The sequence below is a fragment of the Talpa europaea genome (genome assembly GCF_964194135.1).
Source record: "Talpa europaea genome assembly, chromosome: 2".
Classification (NCBI taxonomy): domain Eukaryota; kingdom Metazoa; phylum Chordata; class Mammalia; order Eulipotyphla; family Talpidae; genus Talpa; species Talpa europaea.
Window position 1 is genome coordinate 70690734 of NC_140068.1, and position 23246 is coordinate 70713979.

The following is a 23246-nucleotide window of genomic DNA, read 5'->3' on the forward strand; positions in this document are numbered from 1 at the left end:
GTAATGTGATTTACAGGGAAAAAATAAAAATGTTCCTCCCACCTCAAAAAAACTCTCTTTCAAACACCTGCCAAGGTACTTGAAGTTCCTATGTAAGATACAAAGGACAGACCACCCTCTGGGAGACAAATGACTATGGATGTCTTTGTTGAAGCTTGTTGTGCAACTGAGGAATCAATCATTGCTCAGACATCAGTCTCCTACCTTCAAAGTAAAGAAACCAAATAGGTTAGGTAAACTAATTTAGAATCATGGACTCCCAAGTTAATGCATGAAAGGAAATTAAATCTGTTTCACCTTGGAAAGAAAAAAAAATCAATTCCTAATCTTAGCATAAATTAATTTACCTAGTTGGCTAAAGACATAACAGGATGGGAAACAGGATGATTATGATGGGATTTTGATGGGGTGGGAAAAGGAAAGATAAAATTTTAAGCATGGGATATTGCCTAGCATTAGCTCTTTGGAGCGCCAGCTCACTCACTATCTCCTCCATGACACTCTCCCAAGCTTCCCAATGATTCTCTCAGGATATCTATGATTCTTCCATATCTAACATGCATGTCCTTGAATGGCCCCCTACCTCCTTTTAGATGTATTTTTTTAATGGAAAGATTCTATTTTTATTTTGTTGTTGAGGTAACATTGGTTTACAACACTGTATATGATTTGGAGGCATAGGAATGCACTATGTATATAGAATCTTTGAGACCAGGGAATGTATCTTGTTCTCAACACCCAGTAACATGCCTTACACAGAAAAGGTATTCAATAAAAAGTGGCCCTTTCAAATAAATGGTAAGGCGTTAAGGAAGTGGGAGGACCTGTCAGCAGACAACAGAAACAAGAATTTTGGAGAAGAGCTGGGAACAAAGGCTAGAGTACAAGCAAAAAAATAAACTTTGCTGCATCACAATTTTGCCTGTAATTTTCAGGTACAAAGATTTTGGTTTCCAGGTCTGTTCTATTTTTAAGCCTGCCTTCAACAGGAACTCAAAAGCAGACTTGAATACTTGTGCAGTCTTCCTTATTTCACTTATAAGCATTTAAATATAACTCTTGAATCTTTTACAGAAATATGCATTTGTCCGGGACATACAAAAATGATGTCCACACATTTTTTAAGTCAGATTTGAACAAAGCACTTTTACCCCAACAGTTAGGTGGTGTCTTACCGGTTCTCCTTTATCCCCTTTCTGACCAGGTGAGCCTGGAGCTCCTGGTAATCCTGCTTCTCCCTGAACGAAAATGAATTTCTATGTTATCAAAATTCTGTCACATCGAAGGAAAGACATATAACTTATAAATATGAAGCTGTCAATACTAAAATAAAGCTTTACTCTCACCTGAACTGATGCTGATCACCCTGCTGGAGTGAACTTCCCCCACTGGAGTAAACTTTCCCTCTCCTTCTGGAAGCTCACTACTTTCCCTCTTTAAACACTATTTAGCATTTTCTTCTCTTTGACACTTTCCGTGATCTGGACCCTTTATGCCCCCTGCCTATTGTACTTGCTTTTCTCACAGAGCTTACTATACAGTGTAGACTGCTAGTGGAAAAGTAAGGTTTCTCTAAACTTTCCCCTGATTCCCATTCCCATTCCTCTGGCCAGGCAGTGACGTGGTAGTAGGAGGCATAACTTCAAGGGCACGTATTAAGTCAAAGACTAGGGTATAAACAGCTCTTGGAACTAGGGCAAGGTTTCCTTTCCTGTATCATTTCCTCGGGTATAGACAGAGAAGAAAGTCAACAAAAGTTCACATGGCCCACTTTTAGCACAGCCCTCAGAACTGCTATTAACACTCACAGAAGCAGCACAGAAATAAGTCCATGGGCCAAGACTCTCCAAGCAGTCCATGGGCTATACAGGTGAAGGGAAACAAATTTGTTGAGTAACTAACAGAGCTCTCTATATTCCTCATGTAATTTATGGCAGAGGGAGGTTGCTGGCTCGATATCTGGATGTACTGGACAAATGCAGTCTCAACATAACAAAGAAATATATGTAGAGTATCTTCGAGCATATGTTGAGCAGGCACCTTGTTGCCTTCAAATGTGAATTTGCAGAACTGTAGCCTATTCCTGGCACACTAAGTACTCAGTACTCATCTGCTATACAGGTGGTTCCTCCCTTCACCTTTCTAGTCATTCTCATTCAAGTCCTGGAAGATAAGGATTCAGAACAATCCTGATAAAATCCTGATAACCCCCTTCTTTTAACCCACCCCAGTGACTGAGTGGTTGCAGCATTTTATACAACTAGCATTAAAGGGGAAGACAAATTCTGAGCATCACACCTGCATTCAAGGGGTGTGGTTCACTACGAAGGGTGACTTTTGATGGATATTGAATAAAACTAGCACACCTTATTCGAAATGCACTGGCACTGGCCCTTCAATTCCTGCTTTGCTGGCAGATATGCAGGCATTTTATTGGCATGAGCTGGTACTGATGATGATGATATGGTACTTCCAAAGTCAGTCTGCCGTGGGCACTAAAATCCAAAAAAAAGGATTTAGGAAATGTGGTAAATTTCAAACATTTTGAGGTTCCAAATAATATCTCTTACAAAACTAGGGAAGACCAGGGTTACCTGCAAAAAGCTGCTTCTAATTAACCAACGGTTGACACAGCATGTGAAAATTTATCATATCTTTGCTCTTTAACTAGAACTCCTTTTATTCTTTTACTACACTAACAAATCCCTAGAAATGCATTAACATGTTGGTTTTTGTGAGAAATTGTAAAACTATTATGTTGACTTGCAAAAAAGTATAGTAATATAAAATAGTTAAAATAATTGCATTGTCACAATAAAATAATTTCTGTAAATGCACCAGCAAGTGTTTTATAAACAAAATGTAAAATAAATGCATGTGATTTGAACTTTTAAAATATCATGTACTTCAACAAGATGATTGCAAAGGTATATAAACTAGTAAATACTGTTTAGACTCTAAGATCGTATATATTTAGTCAAAGTATATTTTATAACAGTCAGTTGTCCTTTAAAGTTATTTGAAGGGCCTCCCCGGTGGTGCAGCGGTTGAGCACTGGGCTGGGAAGCTGCCCGCAGCCTCTGCAGCACCGGTTCGATCCCCGGCTGCTGGCGAGGGTCCCACATGGCGTGCAGACCTCTCCTGCCGCCTGCTGCTCCCCTCAGCAGTGTACTTCGTCTGTCTGCCTGTTCTGTTCCCTGCTCTATCTCTGGTGAATTCTCTCATCCCCCTGCGCTTCTGACGGTAACCAGTGCTTGTATAAATAAATAAATAATCTTTACCAAAAAAAAAATAAATAAAGTTATTTGAAAGCCTCCACTGTAACAGACAGGCAATAAATTTGCACTTATCCAGTAGGTTCAGAATATGCTGGACAAGATGAAATAAAATGTGGTTATAAATCAATGCATTTTTTCTCTCAAAAAATAAATCCAGATGGAGAATCTGAAGAGGATAAATACATCCTTTCTTCTCAGCATCATTTGCCAAGCTCCTGAGCTGGTTTGTAACTCTGAATTTGCAATTTCATGAATTTGTAATTTCATAACTCTAAATTTGCAATTTAGGGGAAAGTGTTCACATGTTACTTTGTATACTACAAATTAGATATGCATGAAAAATGATGTCAGGATACAAAACTAAGACTGTCAGTGGTTAATTACTATAGTGAGATCCTGGTCGATATTTATTTCCTTTGAATTTGGTTGTATTTTCCAAAATAGACATATATAACTTTTGTAACAAAAATTATTTTGAAAAATGGGTAATGCTCTAATGCCTTTGAGAACAACAATAAAAACTATTAAAAAAAATAGCACCCAGAAATACTGCAACTCATTTCTTGTCTTCACCACTAGTTGTAGCACACCTATTCTCCAGATTTAATGACTACTTGCTTTAGTATTTCTAAATTCACAAGTCCAAAAGTCACATTAGAATGAAACAGGACTATCACCAAGACAAGCCATTTACCTTAAATGATCTGATAGGATTTTTCAACCACTTCCCAGTCAGACAAGCGAGACAACTTTGCTTTGGAGAACTGATTCACTATATTAAATTGGGTATGTAAATGACTTTAAAAGTGTGTCTCAGCCTTCACTATAAAACTGTCCACACTTTCCATAAAGTGCCTACAGGGAACATAAAATGTACAAGCAAGGACTCCTCCCCTCATAAACTTCTGGTTTTGATTTGACACATATTCGGTTAATTAGCCCTCAAAATTTTAATCACATTTCTCATTTATTTTCAACAACTGTTGGTGATTTCTTTCTCCTCATATTTGTTCTTCAGTCTCTCTGTCTTTGTAACTTTATTGCTTCAGAAACAGAAAATGTAATTAGTAGAAGCAAAGAAGTATATTTATAAATTATCTTGACGAAATTTCACCTTTGAAATGCTAAAAATATCAATAACAAAAACATGTCTGAAACTGCAGGACAAAATTAGATTTTTAAGCCAGTACATTAAAATTTTCTGAGTTTAAAACATTTTTCAAGAAACTATAGTTGGTTTCAGAATTAAAGCAGATGCACTGAAATGGCCTTTATATAATTAATTTTCTTGTACACTTAAAGTATACCAAGTTTCTATTTTCTATTAGCTTATTAGCAGATGTCTATCAATAGGAAAATAAGTAGTCTTTTGTTTTTTTTTCCCCTATGATTGCAGATGAATCCCTACCTTATTATTTACTTCCTGAAACTTTCAAATAATCTTAAGATTTATTTTTTATTTATGTATGCCTACAAGAACTGGGGTATAGGCCAGAGGTGGTGGGAGAAAGGCGTGAGAGGATTCAGCAGAGACAAAGTGGGGAGTAGAATAGGTATATCTACTGAAATACACTGCTGAGAGGAGCAGTGGGCAAGATAGGAGAAGTCTGCTGTACTATGTGGGTTAGTTCCCTGGCTTGGATCAAACTGAGGCTGCAGCAGCAATAGCCTAATAGCACTGAGACTTAACTGCTATGCCATCAGGGAGGCCCAACTTCCAAATATTCTTATAAAAATAGGATTCAAAACTTTTTTCAGTAAGGTCATGTCACTGCATTTAATTATCAAACCACTCCATCACCTAAACTTTCTTAAACCGTTTTCTTGTATTTGAGTTGAAAATGTCTATTATGTGATGATATTGAATAGTGACCATTGGTCAAGACTATAGTGTTTAAATATGTCAAGATATCATTATGGCACTTCAAAAGACCATAATTAGTATAAAGTAACTTTTGGAGAAATAACATCTTTACTATTTTAAATGTGTGATGCCAGGAAGTCTAGGTATTTCTTCAGTCTGGAGACTGGCATTCTAAATTATCCTTTTAGATATTTATAGAAAGAGATTTGGCTGGCTTTTACTTTACTTGGAATAAGAGCCATAAACTCGGTTAAAGAAATGTTTTATAAAACCAAGTTAGATAAACAAAACACATAATTTTGAAAGATGTAGGTATCCTTTTCACTCAACTTGCCACACTATTATTCTACTATCCAAGATGAATGATAAAAGTAATCATTTAACTATTTTTTTAAGATTTATTTTTATTTATGCATACAAGAATGGTGGGGGGGGTAGGCCTGAGAGTCGGGGGTAAAATGATTTATCAGAGACAGAGTGGGGAGCAGAACAGACAGATGTACTGAAATACACTGCTGAGGGAAGCAGTGAGTGAGACAGGAAGGGTCTGCTGTGCCATGTGGGTCAGCTCTCTGGCCAGGGATCTAATTCAGGCTGAAGTGACTGCTGATAGCTTGATAGCTCTGAGACTTTAACCCCTGCACCACCAGGGAAGCCCAATTACTTAACTATTGATAAAACTTTCATGTAATTTTTTGATGTTAAGTAGAATATCTGTAAATCTAACATACAACAATAATAGCATTTTCATATTTTACTTTTCATTTTTAAAAAAAAAAGATTTATTTATTTGATGTATACAAAGCTGGGATGGAGGCCAGAGATGTGGGGGTTGAAAGGATTCTCCAGAGACACTGGGGAACAGAACAGGCAGATCTACTGAAATACACTGCTGAGGGGAGCAGCGAGCAAGACAGGAGAGATCTGCTGCACCATATGGGTCACCTCCTTGGCCAGGGATTGAACTCGTGCTGTAGTGGCTGCAGATAGCTTCATAGTTAATGATGTGTCTTAACCCCTTGCACCACCAGGGAGGTCCTACTTTTCATGTTTTTTATGACTTTTTAGAGTTAACCCCTTTAAAACTCATTTTTATCCCATCTATCTCTTTTATTAGTTTATATGTTGCCAAATTAAGAAACAATGTTTTGACTGCCTTCTGTAAATACAGGACAAGTAATTATAAGAGAGTATAAAAGTAAAAGTCCCCTCAGAGTATTTAAAACATAGCTGAATAATTTTTAAAACAAATACTGCAATATTATGATTTATAAGAAATATATATTTGGATATTCAGAAGACCAAAATATAGTTTTCATATATATTTATTCTTCATTCAGAGTCCCTGGTTCACACCCTCAAAATCCTTGGAATTTCCTAAGTGTTTAGTGAGATAAAGGTATCTTGTTATGTGAATGAGATGATTTTTGGAAGGCCCAAAGAGGAACCGGTTGCCAGGAAAAACAACAAAGAGATTAGAAGGTTGGGACTTTCAGTCCCCAGACCTCTAGGCTGGAGATAGAGTTCAATTGTCAATGATCAATGATTTAATCAGGTCTGCCTAAGTAAAGAAGCTTACATAAAAACCTAACAGCATGGGGTTTTGTGAGCCTATGATTTGGTAAATATCTAGTGATTTGGGACAACGAGCACCCCTGATGAAGGGATGGAAGCTCTACACCCTTCCCCCACACCTAACCATATGCATTTCTTCCATCTGGCTATTCCTGAATAATATCTTTTGTAATAAGTGGGTGATCTAGTGAGTAAATGGGATACTGTCATCCACTCTAGCAAAATAACCAAACCTCAGGAAGGACTGTGCAAACCTCTGATTTATAGCCTGTAGGTCAGAAACACAAGTAATATTCTAGGTTTCTAACTGGCATTTGAACCAGAGGGGGGTCTTGAGAGACCGAGCCCTTATCCTATAGAGCCTGATACTCTCTCTGGGTAGATAAGTGTCAAAATTGCTTGTTGGTGTGGGAAAGTCTCCACACACACTCATGCCGGAATTGGGTCTGGGAACTCTTTCAAATGCAATCTTACCTAAATGGGACCCATCACTGCTACACTATAGTGGGAGATACAAAATCCAGTATTTTCTTTTAATGGAAGATAGATATAAGAAACTAACAGTTGTACAGTTAGGTTGTAAATATTAAGAAAGAGGCTAAAAGAAGTCGATTAAAATTTGTGCCAAGAGAGTCACCAAAGGTTTTAAGAAAAAGAATAGAAAACATGAATATGCCTTGTTCATGTTTGTTAGCTTTGTTCCTTAGCATAGGAATCAGAAGAACAATGTTTTTAAATAATAAATGTTTAGTGAAAAAGTAAATAAATGGATATACAAATCAATGATTCAGAGACTTATTCTAGTTATGTTGGGGAAAGAAAGGACTAGCAATATAGCAAAGGCAGTTGGCACCATAGCGCAACAGCGCAACAATCCAGGCAGGAAATTAGGTGAGCTTTGGCAGTAACAGGGAAAAGAAGACACAGAAGAAAAATCCATCACAAAGGAAAACTATAAAGGATGGAAAACAGGGTACAAGAGCAAAATGAGTTATAATGAGGTGTGATTCATAGATTTATAACTCCTATTACTAGAAAATGATAATGATTCTGTTGGAACATAGTTTAGGGAGAAGAGGATGCAATCTCTTTTATTTATATTGGGTCCAAAGTGGGGATATTCATCCCTGAAGTTCAGGACAAAATACTGGGATTAAGTGTTCCTGTGAAAAGAAACTATGGGAACATACTTTTTTCGAACAAATTAACCACGTGGCTTCAACAGAAGATATTCATTGCTGCCCTACATTTGGACCCTATACACCAGGCAATTAAAGGTAATTGGTGTTTTACATCCTCACAAGCCATGAAAATTAACTTACCTTGGTATCTGATATTTCACAGCATGTCTCCTGAGCTATGGAGTTTGAGTTACAGTAGATTTTAAGTTGGTGAAGTTCAATCTATTAAAAAAAGAGTAATAAAAGACACCTGATTAGCTTTTTTGAGAAGCACATTTAGTCACTTAAGAACTATGGTAATGAACTAGAAAGAAAAAAGAAGTTAATATAAAAAATTCCTCGTACATATCTTTAATGCATTTTCTTTGTTTTAGGATTAACTATTTTATGGACCTTTTGGGAACTAGATATTGATTCAGTATTGAGATAGATCTATATATAAAAGAAATCAGGTAGTGAAAGCAATTGAAAACCTTGGATAGTTGTTTCAAACTAAAATAAGAGTAATATTTTGAAGTAAAAAATTCTAGAAAAAAAGTAAAATAAAAGGTATGAGCACATGATGGAAAAGATGTTTTATCTATAGCTCCGGACTTCCTACTTGAGACACTGAAACAGATGAATATGTTTCAATAAGAAAAAAAAGTATTTTGCTTTTTTCTATATTCATGGATTCTGTCTAATACCTATGCGATTTATATTATAATGACATAAACCTAAGAAAGGCTCACAATCTTTTCACAAAAATAAATGATTCCTGCTATTTGCTCAGCAGAGGTATGTAGTTTGGTATTTGGACATGAAATTAAAAGTACTTCGATGAAAGTACTATCACGCTGTTCAATGAAACATCAAACAGTCATGTAAGAGAGAGTAAATAGTACAAACTATTGATAGAATTTCAATATGATATATGCTATTTTAAATCAGCTTGTGATTACAAACTTAATAATTTAATTTAATTATCAATTAATTGTATGATTGTTTGGTTTATAACATAGGTCCTGAACAACCTTAACCCTCCCTTTTCCCTGGTCCACTCACACATTCTATCTTCAATAAATGCAAAATTCTGAGGTAAAAGATACAATGATTCCTTTTCTATAACATTTTGCAAAATTACTGAAGTTAACTTTTATTTATAAAGTTTATATTTGCTTTTTTACATATAATAATGAAATATGAGGTAGTTATACACTTATTAAATAGAATACAGAATGGAGACTCCAGTTTACTTTTCAAGTAAAATTAGTTTATCATCATCACTGTCATCAAAATAGCCAATAAATATTGGAATCATGCTATATACTACCTATAGTCATAGTCTCTTTGTATGAATTATTTTACTTTACTGAAGAAAGATTATCAGTTTTTGACAGATTACAACAGAATCAATATACACGATTATAAACTCCATCAGCCTAGCTTTAGTCATGGTTTTTCTACTCATTATTTATTTTAGAATTTTTCATTGACATAGCACTTTAGAAGAAACTTTATGGCTAAATCTGTACTGACTCTTGTTAAAGGATTTGTTTGCTTAAAAAAATCCTTTATATCAGTTTTGTCATCACTTTCTCACAAAAGCACTTGAGTAGTATAAGTAAAATAAAACTCAATCACTAGAATATTTTAAAAACATTGTGAACTCAACGACAACAAAAAATTAACAACCCAATCAAAAAGTAGGTAGAAGTAAAAAGCTACATTTCCAAAGAAATGCAAATGGTCAGCAAATATGAAAGTGTTTATCACTTATTATCAGTGAAGTGCAAATCAAAACCACAATGAGATGTTACCTCAAACCTGTGAGAATGCCCATGTTAAAAAAAAAATAAGTAACAAATGCTGGTGAAGGTGTGGTGGGAAAAAAAAAATCCTCTTACACTACTGGTGGGAATGTAGAATGTAAATTGGTCCAGCCACTATGGAAAGCTGTGTGGAGGCTCCTCATTACACTAAAAATAGATCTACCATCTATCTGATCCAGCCATTCCAATCCAAGGAATCTACCCAAAGAACACAAAAACACTAATCTTTATTGCAGCACTATTTACAATATCTAAGACATGGAAACAGCCAAAAGCCCTAAAACAGATGATATATATACACACAGTGGAATACTACTCAGCAATCAAAAAAGATAAACTCATGCTATTTGCAGCAACATAGATGGAACTGGAAGGGATTATGCCAAGCAAAATAAGTCAGGAGAAAAAAAGATAAATACCCGGTGGTTTCATTTATAAGTGGAATATAGAGAAACCAAACAAAGTGTCAGGGAAATAAAAAATATAAAACTTGGAAATTGACCATAAAGACATAAAGCATGGGGAGAGAGAGCAGAGGGGTCAAAACAGGGGAGAGAAGAGCACAGGGACTATGTTGATGGAGCATATGTGCTATGCTGCTGGGAGAACTACCGGGACTACATCAAAGGGGAGAAATCAAATACTATCCAAAAATTAACAAAGATATAAGAAAGTAAATAAATAAAACATAAAAAATAAAAACATAAAACATTTTTATATTACAATAGATCTTCTGAATCACAGAGTTTGTATGAAGATGAAAAATTAATCCACTTAAAGTTTTAGTAACTTTAACTTAAAGAGTGATTATATTCTTTAAAAACCTGCATCATTTTGATATTCCTTTAAGTTTATCCTCAAATGAACTAAGAATCCATATTCAACTATATAACCACTGTCACACTGTAATTTTCATATTTTGTCTTTTTATAAGGATGCGCCTGACACTCCTCAGCCTCAGATTCTGGGATTAATTCTTTCCTTGATGAGAAGATAATGAGTCACAAGACACAACACTCAATCTTCAGAGGTGAGCTCAGAGCTCTGGCCCCATTCTTGCAATAACTTGCTTCTCTCGTTGCACTGTCTCCCCCAACAGTTATGAACGTATCTCAGTGTGCTCTTTGGTTCTTTCAGTTCCTCTGGAACCATAACCAACTCTGCTCTCACAAATACTATGATACACAAATTTCTAGTCCCAAACTATTGTACTTGCAGTAGGGACCCCTGTACCCCTCACCACTGTTGGCTAAAATTCCCAGAAGTCAACTTCCTATTTGCCTATATGCCACTGACCGCTGGAAGTTCATCTCTGATGTCCTACTTGCTGCTTTCCACTTCCTTCCTTGCCTTGGGAGACATTTTTCTGAAATGTCTATGTAGTACTAATGTTGTTAGTTAATGTTGTTATTATTATTAGCAGCCACCATTTACTGACATAGACTTTCATCTTTCCATGAGTCTTCAAGACCTTTGAAAATAAGAGCAGCAGTTTTATTTTTGTTTGTTTGTTTTCCACTCTCTTGTGCCAGGGTTGAATGATGTGTCTATCCCTGAAAAAATAAATGAATCTACAGGGGCTGACCATGTACTAGGCACTATGGCACATACTCTATACACTTATAATTAGTAACTCTACCAATGCTATCTAATAATTGAGGACATGGAAACTGTGATAAATCAACGATAAATTAACAAATCCGAACAGTAAAGCAGGTGAGGTAGGATTTACAACCCCGTCTTTTTGATCCCTGAGCATCTCACTTACTACGAGTCCATGATGTTTCATCTGCACGACTTGCTTCACACTAGCCCTAGTTATGACATTCTCACTGCTTTGGTCACTGTCTCTAAGAGAAGACAGTTTAAAAATAGTATGTTGAATATCACTCTCTTCTGATGAAAGTTTGGCCAAATATGTGTTTGCACTGAATTGTATTTTCAGACTAAAAGTGAACCATTAAAATGTGTTAACCATTAAAATGTGCTAACTAATGTGTTAACAACATTAGTAATTCTTATTGGTGACCTACATTCAGATTATTTCTATGGATTTTCCATAACTCAACCCACAAGAAAATGTGCAATCATCAAATTTAGATATATATCACTCTTTTAAAGATTGTAGGCCTTCTTCTCTAGGAAAAGCTATAAAAATCTATACCATCTGAGGACCACATGCAATTTTGAAAGGACCTTTTCATCTGAAAGGGTTTTATTGGCTAATTGTTCTCATCCAAATGATCTACTGATACAATTAATGCTTGTGTTTCAGTCCAACACAACCCTGAAAAACCATTACATAGCTTATGAAAAATAATCTGCAATACAAAACAATTATGATTCTGAGGATGAATAAATAGTCTATTGTTCTTGAATAAAAACACCATATAATCTGGAACCATTTAATTTGAAGTTCATCTTTTTCTAGTTCTTTCTATTCAAAACACATGAACTTAAATCAAGCTTACTTTTTGTATCACAATTTCAATTTTTATTAAGATTTAATTTTAATAGCCTTATTTTTTTAATTTATGGGCTGGAGAAAATGGGTGAAAACAGGTAGAAGATACTATTTGTGAAAATACAATTGGAAATACAGAGCTATCCTTCACACATCTGATGGCAAACTAATTTATACAGTGTTGAGAAGGGACTGCATTATATAGTAATTAAAAGCAGAAGTTTTAAAAAAGATATTTTGTTTGAATTCTAAATTTTTACTAGTTCTCTTTCATAACCAACATCACAACTCACATCCACAGGCTTGCCATCTGAAGCTCGTGCCGCAATAACAGTCCTTCCATGAAAGTCCACAGTGTCCCGTTTATCGGTATGCCGGCTTGCAATTAAATTACAATCCATATAGAGTGAAATGCTCCGGGATTGTACACCAATGCCAAGTTTATGCCACTGACGATCAAACAAAGAACGGAGTTCTCGATTTTTAAAAATGTAGTTCAACACATCTCCCTCAGCAGCTTGAAACATAAATTCCACCACCTTCTTTCCACCATCAACTACGATAGAAACCTGAAAAAAGGAAAATTATCTTTAAATGTTTTAAAATCAGAGTTCAAAATTATTAAAGCATGAAATAAAAACTCAAGGCTCACATTAGTATAATTTCTTATAACGGAGGCACTTTAGTGAAATGTTTAGATGAAACTTATGTTCAACAGATTTGTTAACCTAAATGACATAAAATATCCAGCTACAAAAATGGTTTAGATATGTAGTATTCTGGTAAATATAATATGCATCTTTCTTGAGAGAACATGTAAGAATGTGTATGTATGTATCTAACTGTATATGTCTAAAAATATATACATGTATAATTCTGCATGAGTAATTCAAGAATTCAGTGTTACTATTTTAAAACAAATAAAAATATGATCACTTCTCTTAGCATGGAAACTGAGATCAAATTCTCTAGCCTTTTGGTGATCTGTATGGTACAGAGAAAATGCATTTCATCGTGGACATACTCTGAGCACAATTCATTTTACCATTATAACCTGTTGTGACTAAATCATCAGGTTAAAAGACCAGTTATAGGAGAAGTATCTCAGTGGATATATACAGAAATTAACACAAACGTATGGTGCCAATAATTACTCTTACAGGTTTTCCTCTTACTGAAATACTACCCACACTTTTTTCTGCCAAATGCCATGTCCTTCACAAGTATTCCCAGATGCCTGCTCTCCCTTTGTTCTAGTTTGGGGAAGCTGTCTTTTCTTTGTCTATAACATCTGTTGAATAAATTTTTACTGATGGATTACTTTACCTTTTCATTTACTAAGGATTCAGATGGAAAAATGAATAACTTTAAAAATAATACATAATAGAGAGATGGTAAGAGATAAAGAAGTTCTCAGTGACATGGAATTAGGGTCAATGAGGTAGTTGTGATGGAGGTTTGAGCATTTTTAGACAAAATAAGAATTTAGTAGTCAAAATAAAACTAAAACCAAATCTTGGCTAACCCACCAGGCTCTCATATTACAGATCTCAAAACAGTCATTTCAACCTCATTGTAGCACTTCCATGTTGATGGCTACTTCAAAAGAGAGTATTCGGACATTAAATCTGCCTCTGGTGTTGAGAGTAGTTCCAACATTCAAAGGTCCTAAGCACAGAAAAGAAAACTAATCAACACAGTTTTCATGGTTCCTTACTTGTGGCATATTCTTCTGGTTTAAAATCTGCCACAGAAACCACCGTTCCCTTTTGGTGCTTCTTCGTACACGAAACATGGCTGTTATGGTGTATTCCTCAGGAAGGCCCCGGGGAAACATCTTCCTATGGGAGAAAACAAAGAACTATCATAGGAAAACCAAAGATGGCAAAGCAAAAATCTAGGTACAAAGATCTAGTTGGTTATATTAATGTTGTGATACTCACTCAATACGATGGTCCAATGAGAAGAATCTTAGAAATAATTACAGTTACAGTCTGGCAAACAGTAGAGAGTAATAAAAGAAAGAAATAGTACATCTGGTTTTGTTGCTGGAGAGAAGTACGGAGTACTTCAATGAACCCTGATAATAGTAAATGCGTATTTCCCAAAGAATTTTTATCAAACTCTTGCAAAAGAGTTTCTAATACTCATTTTCTATTATCAATTTAAGACTGATAGTAAATATAATAACTAGACTTTAGCTTTATTTTTCATTCCTATGGAAAATAAAATTAGCAAATTCTTTCTAAGTAGCAGGGGAAGCCTCCTTCTACCTCAGTCTTGTTTCAAACACTGGTCTAAGACAGTACCATATGACTCTTTGGTCTTCCTATGACCACCACCTCAGTTCTGGCTCTCTTCAACTGTCACCAAAACAGTTTCACTCACATTATCACTCATTCCCTTATCTCTACGACTTTCTCTTTAATTCATCCTAAACTACTGCCAAAGGAACACTCATGTGCGGAGTTCTAAGGACACATCAGTTCTAGGTAGTTTCATGGCAAGCATCTTAGCAGCAAGCAGTTCTACAGTACAACCAACTGGCTATAAGGAAATTTTGCTGTAAAAGAGAATAGAACTAACTGGCTGTTTGGCTTCATTTCTCCATTAAGGAAGCAAGAAGTCAACTCTTTACAAATGGACATGTTATTATTTTCTAGTAATGAGGTTAGCTTTACACTTTTTAACTTCATAACTATAAGGTTGATTAGAGAGAAACATCTAGTGAGAATATTAGTGAGAAAAAGTACAAGACAAGGAATGAAGGAAATACTTGGAGCACAAGTGCTTCCACAATAGAAAACCAGTTATTTACTCTCAACTTTATATTACCAGTTCAATACTCTCTAGTATTTGCCCATGAATTATGTTTCATTAGTCATTTTGAATGTCCTGCTTTTATTTTTTCTTTGTCTTTTATGAGGAAATAGCCTATAGCCAGTTAATTAAGCATCAAGATTGTTTGCAGAGAAGATGCTTGCAGCAAAACTACTGGACATGCCTATCTCCTCTCTTCTTTGGTGTCTCCATTGTACAACTCCTTGGTCTCATATTCAAGGCATTCATAGTTTAAGTCCTGAACTTCCTAGCCAGTTTTCTATCCATCTCTTCCCTAGTAAATATTGAGTCAAGCAAAAAAAAAAACAATAAACAAAAAAACTATTATTTTATTCCTTGTTCTTTGCAATTACAACTCCTCCTCTCTGCCAATGCTCATATTTTTTCAACTAAACTGATTTTCAATCCCATCCAAACCCAACCCATTCATAAGTTCTGATCCTTTCCATCCTTCAGGGTCTCAATATAAACTCCTATCTTTTATTAAATCTTTCCTTCCCTATCAGAGATAACTTCTTCACTTGTATTTTCTTTCTAGTTTGTCAAGGCTACAGTAAAGTAATCATAGTAAATGCTTCGCAGAATACTAAAGATGAGCTAATGCTCAAAAGGCAATGCAACAACATGTGGTACACAGTTTCCCAAAATAATCACACTTACTGCATTTATATACCACAAATGAAACAGACATTAAAATTAAATATATTTTTCAGTAATTTAAAGTCTAGGTAAAAAATTACAGATATTTTACATTTCATGAAGTTTTCTTCTTTGATAAAAATAATAAAACAATAATATTATAAGTAATAATGATAAATAATAATTTAAAATTAATTACACTTAAAGAAAAATTAATTTTTCTTAGCCTAAGGTCATACTGCGTGAAAATACTATATTTCCCTTTCAGAAATTTGTATTATTCTTTCAAAAACAAGAATGATTTTGCTTGTCAATATTGTAATTTTTGAAGAAAATTTTTTGTATTTTAAAAATAATACACCAAAAATACATCTACTTTTACAAACTCTGTTTCTTGTTTATTCCAGACAAGCACAAACACTTAATGTGACACAGAGTAATTTCTCTAGGTCTTGCCAAAGTTCTATTATAAAAGAGACCATATTGGATTACTAGTCTGTTACCAGAGAGATATAATGACAGCTTGCTATGTCTAAGATATTCATGTTGGAATATTTTTGAATGGAGTGTAATTTCCTATAAGAAATTCTATCCATTGCTTATTCAGTGATACTCCCATTAAGAAAAATATTGTTGATCCTTATTTGCCAAGCTCATTCATATATTAGGCTAGAAATTCTCAGTGGGATATTATCTACCTTCCCCCCATTTTGTACATATTGTATTTATAGAGTTCAGTGCTATAAATCAACAACTCATCCACATAAAATAATATTAACCTACATCTGAGGAGTTCAAAATTTAGTGAATTTAAGTACATTTATTCATTCATTTCCTATAGTCTACTTTTTTTCACATTAATAAAGACTTCACAGATAGGTAAGAGTAGAGGTATATGAAAGTCACAAAATGTTCAATCTAAAATTAACTTTCTAAAAACATGACTAAGAAAAATTCCTAAAGAGCCAAACTAAAGTTATTCCAAATTATAAAAAGTTGCCAAAGGAGGCTTGCTGACTGGCATCCTCTTTGACTGACTCTTGAAAACACCAGTTCTATAGATACCTATATGTGTTCAATTGGATAAACATTAAAATATTATTAAAGATGAAGTTATTCACTATTAATGACTTATTAAGAATGAGTTACATACATTTATGATATATTAAAGATATTAACTAGATTAAGAAAAAATTCTTTTCTGATTAGAATTTATTTAAAATCATTAGGAAATACAAATAAAATGATAGCATTGAAACGGTATCTTTATTACAAGAAAGATTTAGGCATGAGATAGAGAAAACACTTAACCACTCTATGTACGTATAATTGTTATCAATTGGGATTCTAAATCCACTGTCTTTTAAATCTGGAATGAATTCAGAAATGCCAAATTCTTATTTACTATGATGTACTTTCACTGACAAGTCAGAACATCTAGTATTAGAGCTTACTTCCTCTCTGGAAAATAGTTAAGTTTGTAGAAGAAAGCTCTATTAATATTAAAACAGTTCCAATAAGTCAGTCAAACATTAGAACAAATATAACAAATTGGATAACAACTAATGCTTGTATCGGAAAGCATAGAACAGAGATCTAAAGGGGTTATCATAAAACAAGAAGTTTAAATCGGGAGGGCACAGAGAGAAAAATTAAGCAGAAATGTCCCAGCTTTAGCCAAACCAAGCTGAGATAACATTGTTATGAGTTGTAGGATAAAAAGTCATGGTAAGGCACTGAGTTTGAAGGAAAGTTTCAAAAAGAAGGTGATGTCATAGGGGAGATTCAACAAAGATAAACCTTGAATATTTCCTTTGCCTATGGGCTCACATCTCTAAGTTCCTATTTGGCATCTCGGATGTTAAAGACTTATCTAATCATATAACTGAAATAGACCCTTTTGTTTTCTCCCAAACACATCCCTTTATGATTCCACATCTGGAAATTAACATTCACCCAGGTGCTTCAGACAAATTCTTAGAAATCACTCTTAATTCTTGCCTTTCATTTATTATCCTGCAAGCCATCCAACCCATCAGTAAGTTTTATAGTTTCTACCACCAATAGATACTGATTCTGTCTACTTTTCACTTCCATTCTTAGGGCCTTGTCCAAGCTGCTATCATCTCTCTCCCAGACGTCCTATACTGTCCTCACTGTTCTCAATCTTTTCCCTCCTTTAAAATTGAGTGTGCACACAGAAAACTAGAAGAGCTTTCAGGGCAGGTTCTTCTTTATTTATAACCTTCTGAGTCTCATGATTCCTAGAGTAAAATGCACAGCCCTAATCATGGCTCATAGGCCTAAAGTGTTCTGACCTCTGTTTAGCTCTGACACATCATCTCCTATTCCAGTCTGTGTGTGTCACCAAGACTCTAGTGACAAGGACTTGAATTTTGTTCTGTGAACACACCAAGCTCATTGAGGTCTTAGGTCTGTGTACTTCCTGTTTCCTCTCCTAAGATTTTTTTTCCCCAGAAGTCCTCACTGAGATGACTTCTGCTCACCATTCACATCATAGCTACAATGTTACTTCCTCTGAAAGGTCTATAGTTGTTCTCATTCCAGTTCCTATTTAACATATTCCCTTGTTTCATTTTCTTCATAGCCTTCTAAATACCTTTTAAAAAACATATTGGTTTACATATCTATTGCCTGTCTCCAAACATAAGAAAGTAAAACAGGGGTTCTGTCAGACTTATTATGAAAAATCAAACATCTAGCCTAGTACCTGATTTCTAGAAAACATTCAAAAAAATTTGTTCCATTCCTGGAAAATCCATAATAATGCCTCAAACTTGGGACTCCCTATGATCACTTCTAGCAGGTACTAAACTCTGTATGCATTTAAAATCTATGTTAGTATGCACAATGCTTTAAAGTTAAGGCCTTATAAGGCTGTGCTATAGCACATTTAACAATAAAAAGCAGGGAAAAAAATCAAGGCCTGTGTGATTTTAAGACAGATTAATAAAATGTAATCAAAACAAGTCTAAGAATTTAATCAATATTTTTATTTTCAATAAGAAGTTTAAAGTCTACACAAGTCATAGCAAAATAAAATAGCTGCTCCAAGATGATTTCACCAGAAGTGTACTTCAGCAAAAGTACACTTTGGAAATGATTCAGTTTTAAGGCACCACGCATAATAATTTCTTATAGTTCTACATTCCTGAAGCTAAAAGGAACCTAAATAGTGATTTAGATCAAACACCTCACTTCATAAATAATGCAGCTGCCCTACCATCATGTTGTCAGACAGAGATCTAGTTAGGACTTGAACTTGGGACTCCTGATTCCAAGGTCAGCATTTTCTAGCATATCAAGTTGCTTGCATCCTATGGCTCAAAATGAAAATTTCTCCCATCATTAGTGACCTGACTTAAAACTAATGCTTTGGGGTTATAGGGAGAAAAAAATCCATTTTTTTGAGTACTTGGTAGGGAGAAAAGTGTATAAATATAAAATATTAATTTTAGGAAATGGATAATTAAAATGTTTATTTTAATATTAAAAATAATAAATCATATTTTGGGCTGTGAACAAAGGATTATGACATTTACATATCCTAGGTGACAAGAAGCCCCATGGAGTAGATCACTGCAGTTCTTTCTCCTAAGGATTTTTGAGCACAGATCAGGAAGTATCCCAAACCAGACAGTAATATGTTTAAAATAGGGATTACTGTATGTTGGATTTTAGGAAAGATATTTGTTCTCCAGAAGGTGATTTCCAACCAGAAAATGTTTCTCTATATATTTCTTAGAGGTCATTTCTTAGAAAATTAGGGGTTTTCACCAAGTATTTCTCTTAAAATTAGTGCAACATTCAGGAAGCAATAAAAAGTGTAAAAACACTCTATATACTAATAACTAGGTAGTATCAAGAAGGGTATGAAGTGTTCTGATTTTTAAAAAAATGACTTTTTCTCTTCCAGGTTAGAATATATTGGGAATTGAAATGCAATACCTTAGAAAGAACATCAGTAGAATGGTAACCTAACTAAAAAGACAAGTAATTCCTTTAAATGCAGAAATAATGATCATAAATGTGACTATTGGATGGACCATATTACTATTGACCATCAGCACCAATTCTATGTTAACACTTCCCTGGCATAAAGATCAGCGTAAGATTCCATTCCATTTATCTCCTGAAGTGTGAAATCAAGGTCTGACACAAATGTACAGAAAGTTAACTTAATGAAGGTGAAGTTTCTGTTCTCAAAAGGACAGAGGATTTCAACTGAACAAATAATGGGCATTCCTGTCTACCTAATTAATGAAGAGGTAGTAAGAATTGCCTGAAGAGGCAATTTCACACTCCCATCCAGATGGAGAAAACTGCAAGCATGACAAAGCCAAAGAGAATGATAAAATTTAAAGAAACAATTGACTCTTTTTAAGTATCTACAGATATCTATTGATAAAGTTGTTTTGTAGGGAGTTGGCATCAGGAATTAGATCTCATTTGTTCCCTACAAGGAGGCTTTGTGGGTTGTGATAAAGAATAATAGATCATGATGAAACTCATAACTTCCTTTACTAGTATAGGATGTAATTGGTAATTTCATTGTACAATAAGTTCCGTTTGGTGTATTTGTTCAGTATTCTCTGACTCATGTACAGAAAATGTAAAGGGCAAAACCAAACCACAAAGTACAAGGAGATTAGGTAGAAAAGTACATGACTCCCAGTTTCTGTTTTTGTTCTTTTACTAAACTAAATAATAAGGAAAGTGAGGCCAAGAGTAAAACTTTCAAAAAGAAAACACAAAGATCAACAAACTTTCACCATTTCAGTACTTATAAATGAAATAGCAAAAGGATATTATTATTCTAGAGAGATTTTATATTGTAAATGGCATTCCAAAAATCAAACACAGTGTAAATTCAGATGGCAAAGATTTTTAAAAGATTAATTACTGATCACAATGGTCTCAACAGTAGTTCTTCAACCAGTTTGTATCACAAGTCTTGAAGCAAAATCCTTTATTTAAAAGTACTATTTTGGTAGCACTGAAGTGAATTTTCCAGATCATATTTAGCAGGATCAACCTTTATTTATTTTTTTGCTTTTAAAATAAAATGGCTAAATGGAAAAAAATCTATTTTTAAATATCTAGAATTGGCCTCCAAATTAATTCTTCCATTCTAAATAAGTGTGAGGCAGAGTTTATGAAGAGCTTCCGTATTTACAAGTATCAATGGGGCCTTTGACTTGCTGAATATCTTCCAGGAAGAGAAATATGATACAAGTTACATTTCCTGAGAGTGAAGTGAGAGATACTTGGAGTTTATAGTAAGTCACTTCTTTCCCAGCTGACATCCACCATCACCTGTCATGTTACAAGCCATTTGGCTAGCAGAGCCTGGAGGGTTTGTCTTAAATGCCTTTTCCTCAAGCTGGGTGATGATGTTTGAGTTCCACAGTCACAGAGACTCTGAAATCTTAGCCTTTTTGTGTTTGCTGAGGGGATTCAGATAGATAGGTTGTTAACGGGAACACAGAGTTTGGATGACCCTCTAATAATCTTATGCCTGTAATGATTAGCTTTTGTTGATTGTGACATTGTAAATGATTGACCTTTGAAAACAAGCCCTCCTATTTCAGATAAACAAAATTGATGTTGGACTAAAGAAATTGCTTTTCAGAAATGGGTCCCCTTTGAAGGCTAGTTATTTTCAGGGGTTTCCCCGGACTCTGCAGAAAACAAATCCTGGTCAATCCCAATCCCATTACCAAGAGGTCCTCAAAATGCTGAGTTTTTCTTTCTGAGTTGGGGGTGTTCAGGATTGTCTGGGAGGTAACAGACCTAGCTGAAAGTGGTGACTTTCACAGTGACAAATACTCTCCTGTTTTCTCCAGGATGTAATGCTGTTGTTTCCATACCTTCACTTTAAACAGCTTTATTCATGTATAATGGATATACTCTGGTTTCATTCATCTGTTACTTTACTTTTTCAAATGAATAAAGTTCAAACCTCTTACAGTGGCATGTAAAGCTTGTTAGAACAGCACCTCAGTTCATGCTTTTAGGCTCCTCCAACCCTGGACACTCTCCTCACCCGTGTTCACTAACCACACAGGATTTCTCAGCATCCTTCAAATTGCCTTGACCTTTAAAACCACCATTAACCAACCCCTAACTACCATATACCAGCTTCCTTGCTTACCTGGAAAATCTGTGCTTAACCCCAGCCTCTACTCTTCAAATCCTCTGTGCAACTTTTCCTGATGCCCCCAAAATGACTTCATTTGTTCTCCCAGAGACTATCATACATATATCCAAAGATTGCTTACTGCATTCCATACTAGCTAATTGTTGACATATCTGTCTTCCCAGACAGAAATAAATTGATAGCAGGGACTTTGTCTCTCTTCATTCTTAAATCCTCAATTCCAGACACATAGTGAATATCCAATATCATTTGGAAACTGCATGAAATACATTATTATCATTTCTTCTATACCTTATAGTAAGCATAACAATATTAACAATATATCATAAAATGTTTTTCTATATAGCTCTCAAATGCAAAGGGAAAATGTATATTCTTATTCCAGGTAAATCAGAAGACAGACAGACAACATGAAGATAATAGAGTATTCATGTATGTACAAGCCTTTGAACCCAAAAGAGGAAGAAATGCAGGAGTTGATTGAAGTATCTTTGTTAAGCACACTGTGAAACTGGGCCCAAGCAGCACCACGTTTTGGTCAGGGGCACAGGTAAAGAGAGAATCTTTGAATCTGTGCACACCACTCTGCATGCACACACACACACTCACACACACTCAGCCAGAAGCCATAGTAAGACTCGGACACCTGAGGGCTGAAGATGAGCAACCATGAGTAGAGGTTGACTAGGTTACAGGGAACAGCATTCTCCTGGAGGGGACTCCCATAAAAGGAAGTGGTGACATGCATTAACAAGAAAATGAGACAATAAGAACAGAAGTATTCTTGCTTTTAAACATGAACATATGTGCAGTTCTCAAAGGAATCCCAGAAATAAGGAGTTTCTTTAAGAGGAGGCTGAGGACTATCATTGCAAAGGTAGAGAGTAGAAATCATAACAATTTAGGCATTGATATTCATATGGCATCATTTGACCCCACCTACTAATAAGGCCTGAGAAAAATTAGATTATACAAACCAGAATGAGAGCAGAATTATACAAAAACAAATTTAAAGTATATTAAACCATAAAAAAGAAGGAAATTTGCCTGAAGACATCAGTGAGGGCTGGTTTTAGAAGGCAAAATTTGCACTATGTTTCTAGGATAAGTAAGAATCCAACTACCAAAAAACAGGGACAAAATATGACAGAGAAATGGATAGACAAAGACAGGTTAGAGCAATGCTCAGGTTATTGGCATTGAAAACACTGCAGTGGTTACCAGTAACTTTGAAAGAGAAATATCCACTGTGCTCAAGAAGTGCTAGTCAGATATGAGTGGGTTAAGGGATGTGTGAGGAAATAATAGTGGTCAGTAAAATCATTCCTTTGAGAGGTTTGGGAGTATAGGGACTGTCCAGGGAAAATGCTTCTAGACCAAGGAAGGCTTAAGTATATATTTGTAGACTAACA

At 34.9% G+C, this 23246-nt stretch overlaps 1 protein-coding gene across 1 annotated transcript in view; it reads right to left on the reverse strand.

The window, feature by feature from the left end:
- COL19A1 (collagen type XIX alpha 1 chain) overlaps positions 1 to 23246 on the reverse strand; it is a gene marked incomplete at both ends in the record, with an annotated part of 304611 nt that overhangs the window by 249885 nt on the left and 31480 nt on the right. The window contains 5 exons of the mRNA XM_084227959.1: positions 1176 to 1238; positions 2367 to 2495; positions 8040 to 8120; positions 12467 to 12742; positions 13891 to 14014. Of these exons, the coding sequence (XP_084084085.1) occupies positions 1176 to 1238; positions 2367 to 2495; positions 8040 to 8120; positions 12467 to 12742; positions 13891 to 14014 (673 nt within the window). The remainder of the gene's footprint in view (positions 1 to 1175; positions 1239 to 2366; positions 2496 to 8039; positions 8121 to 12466; positions 12743 to 13890; positions 14015 to 23246) is intronic.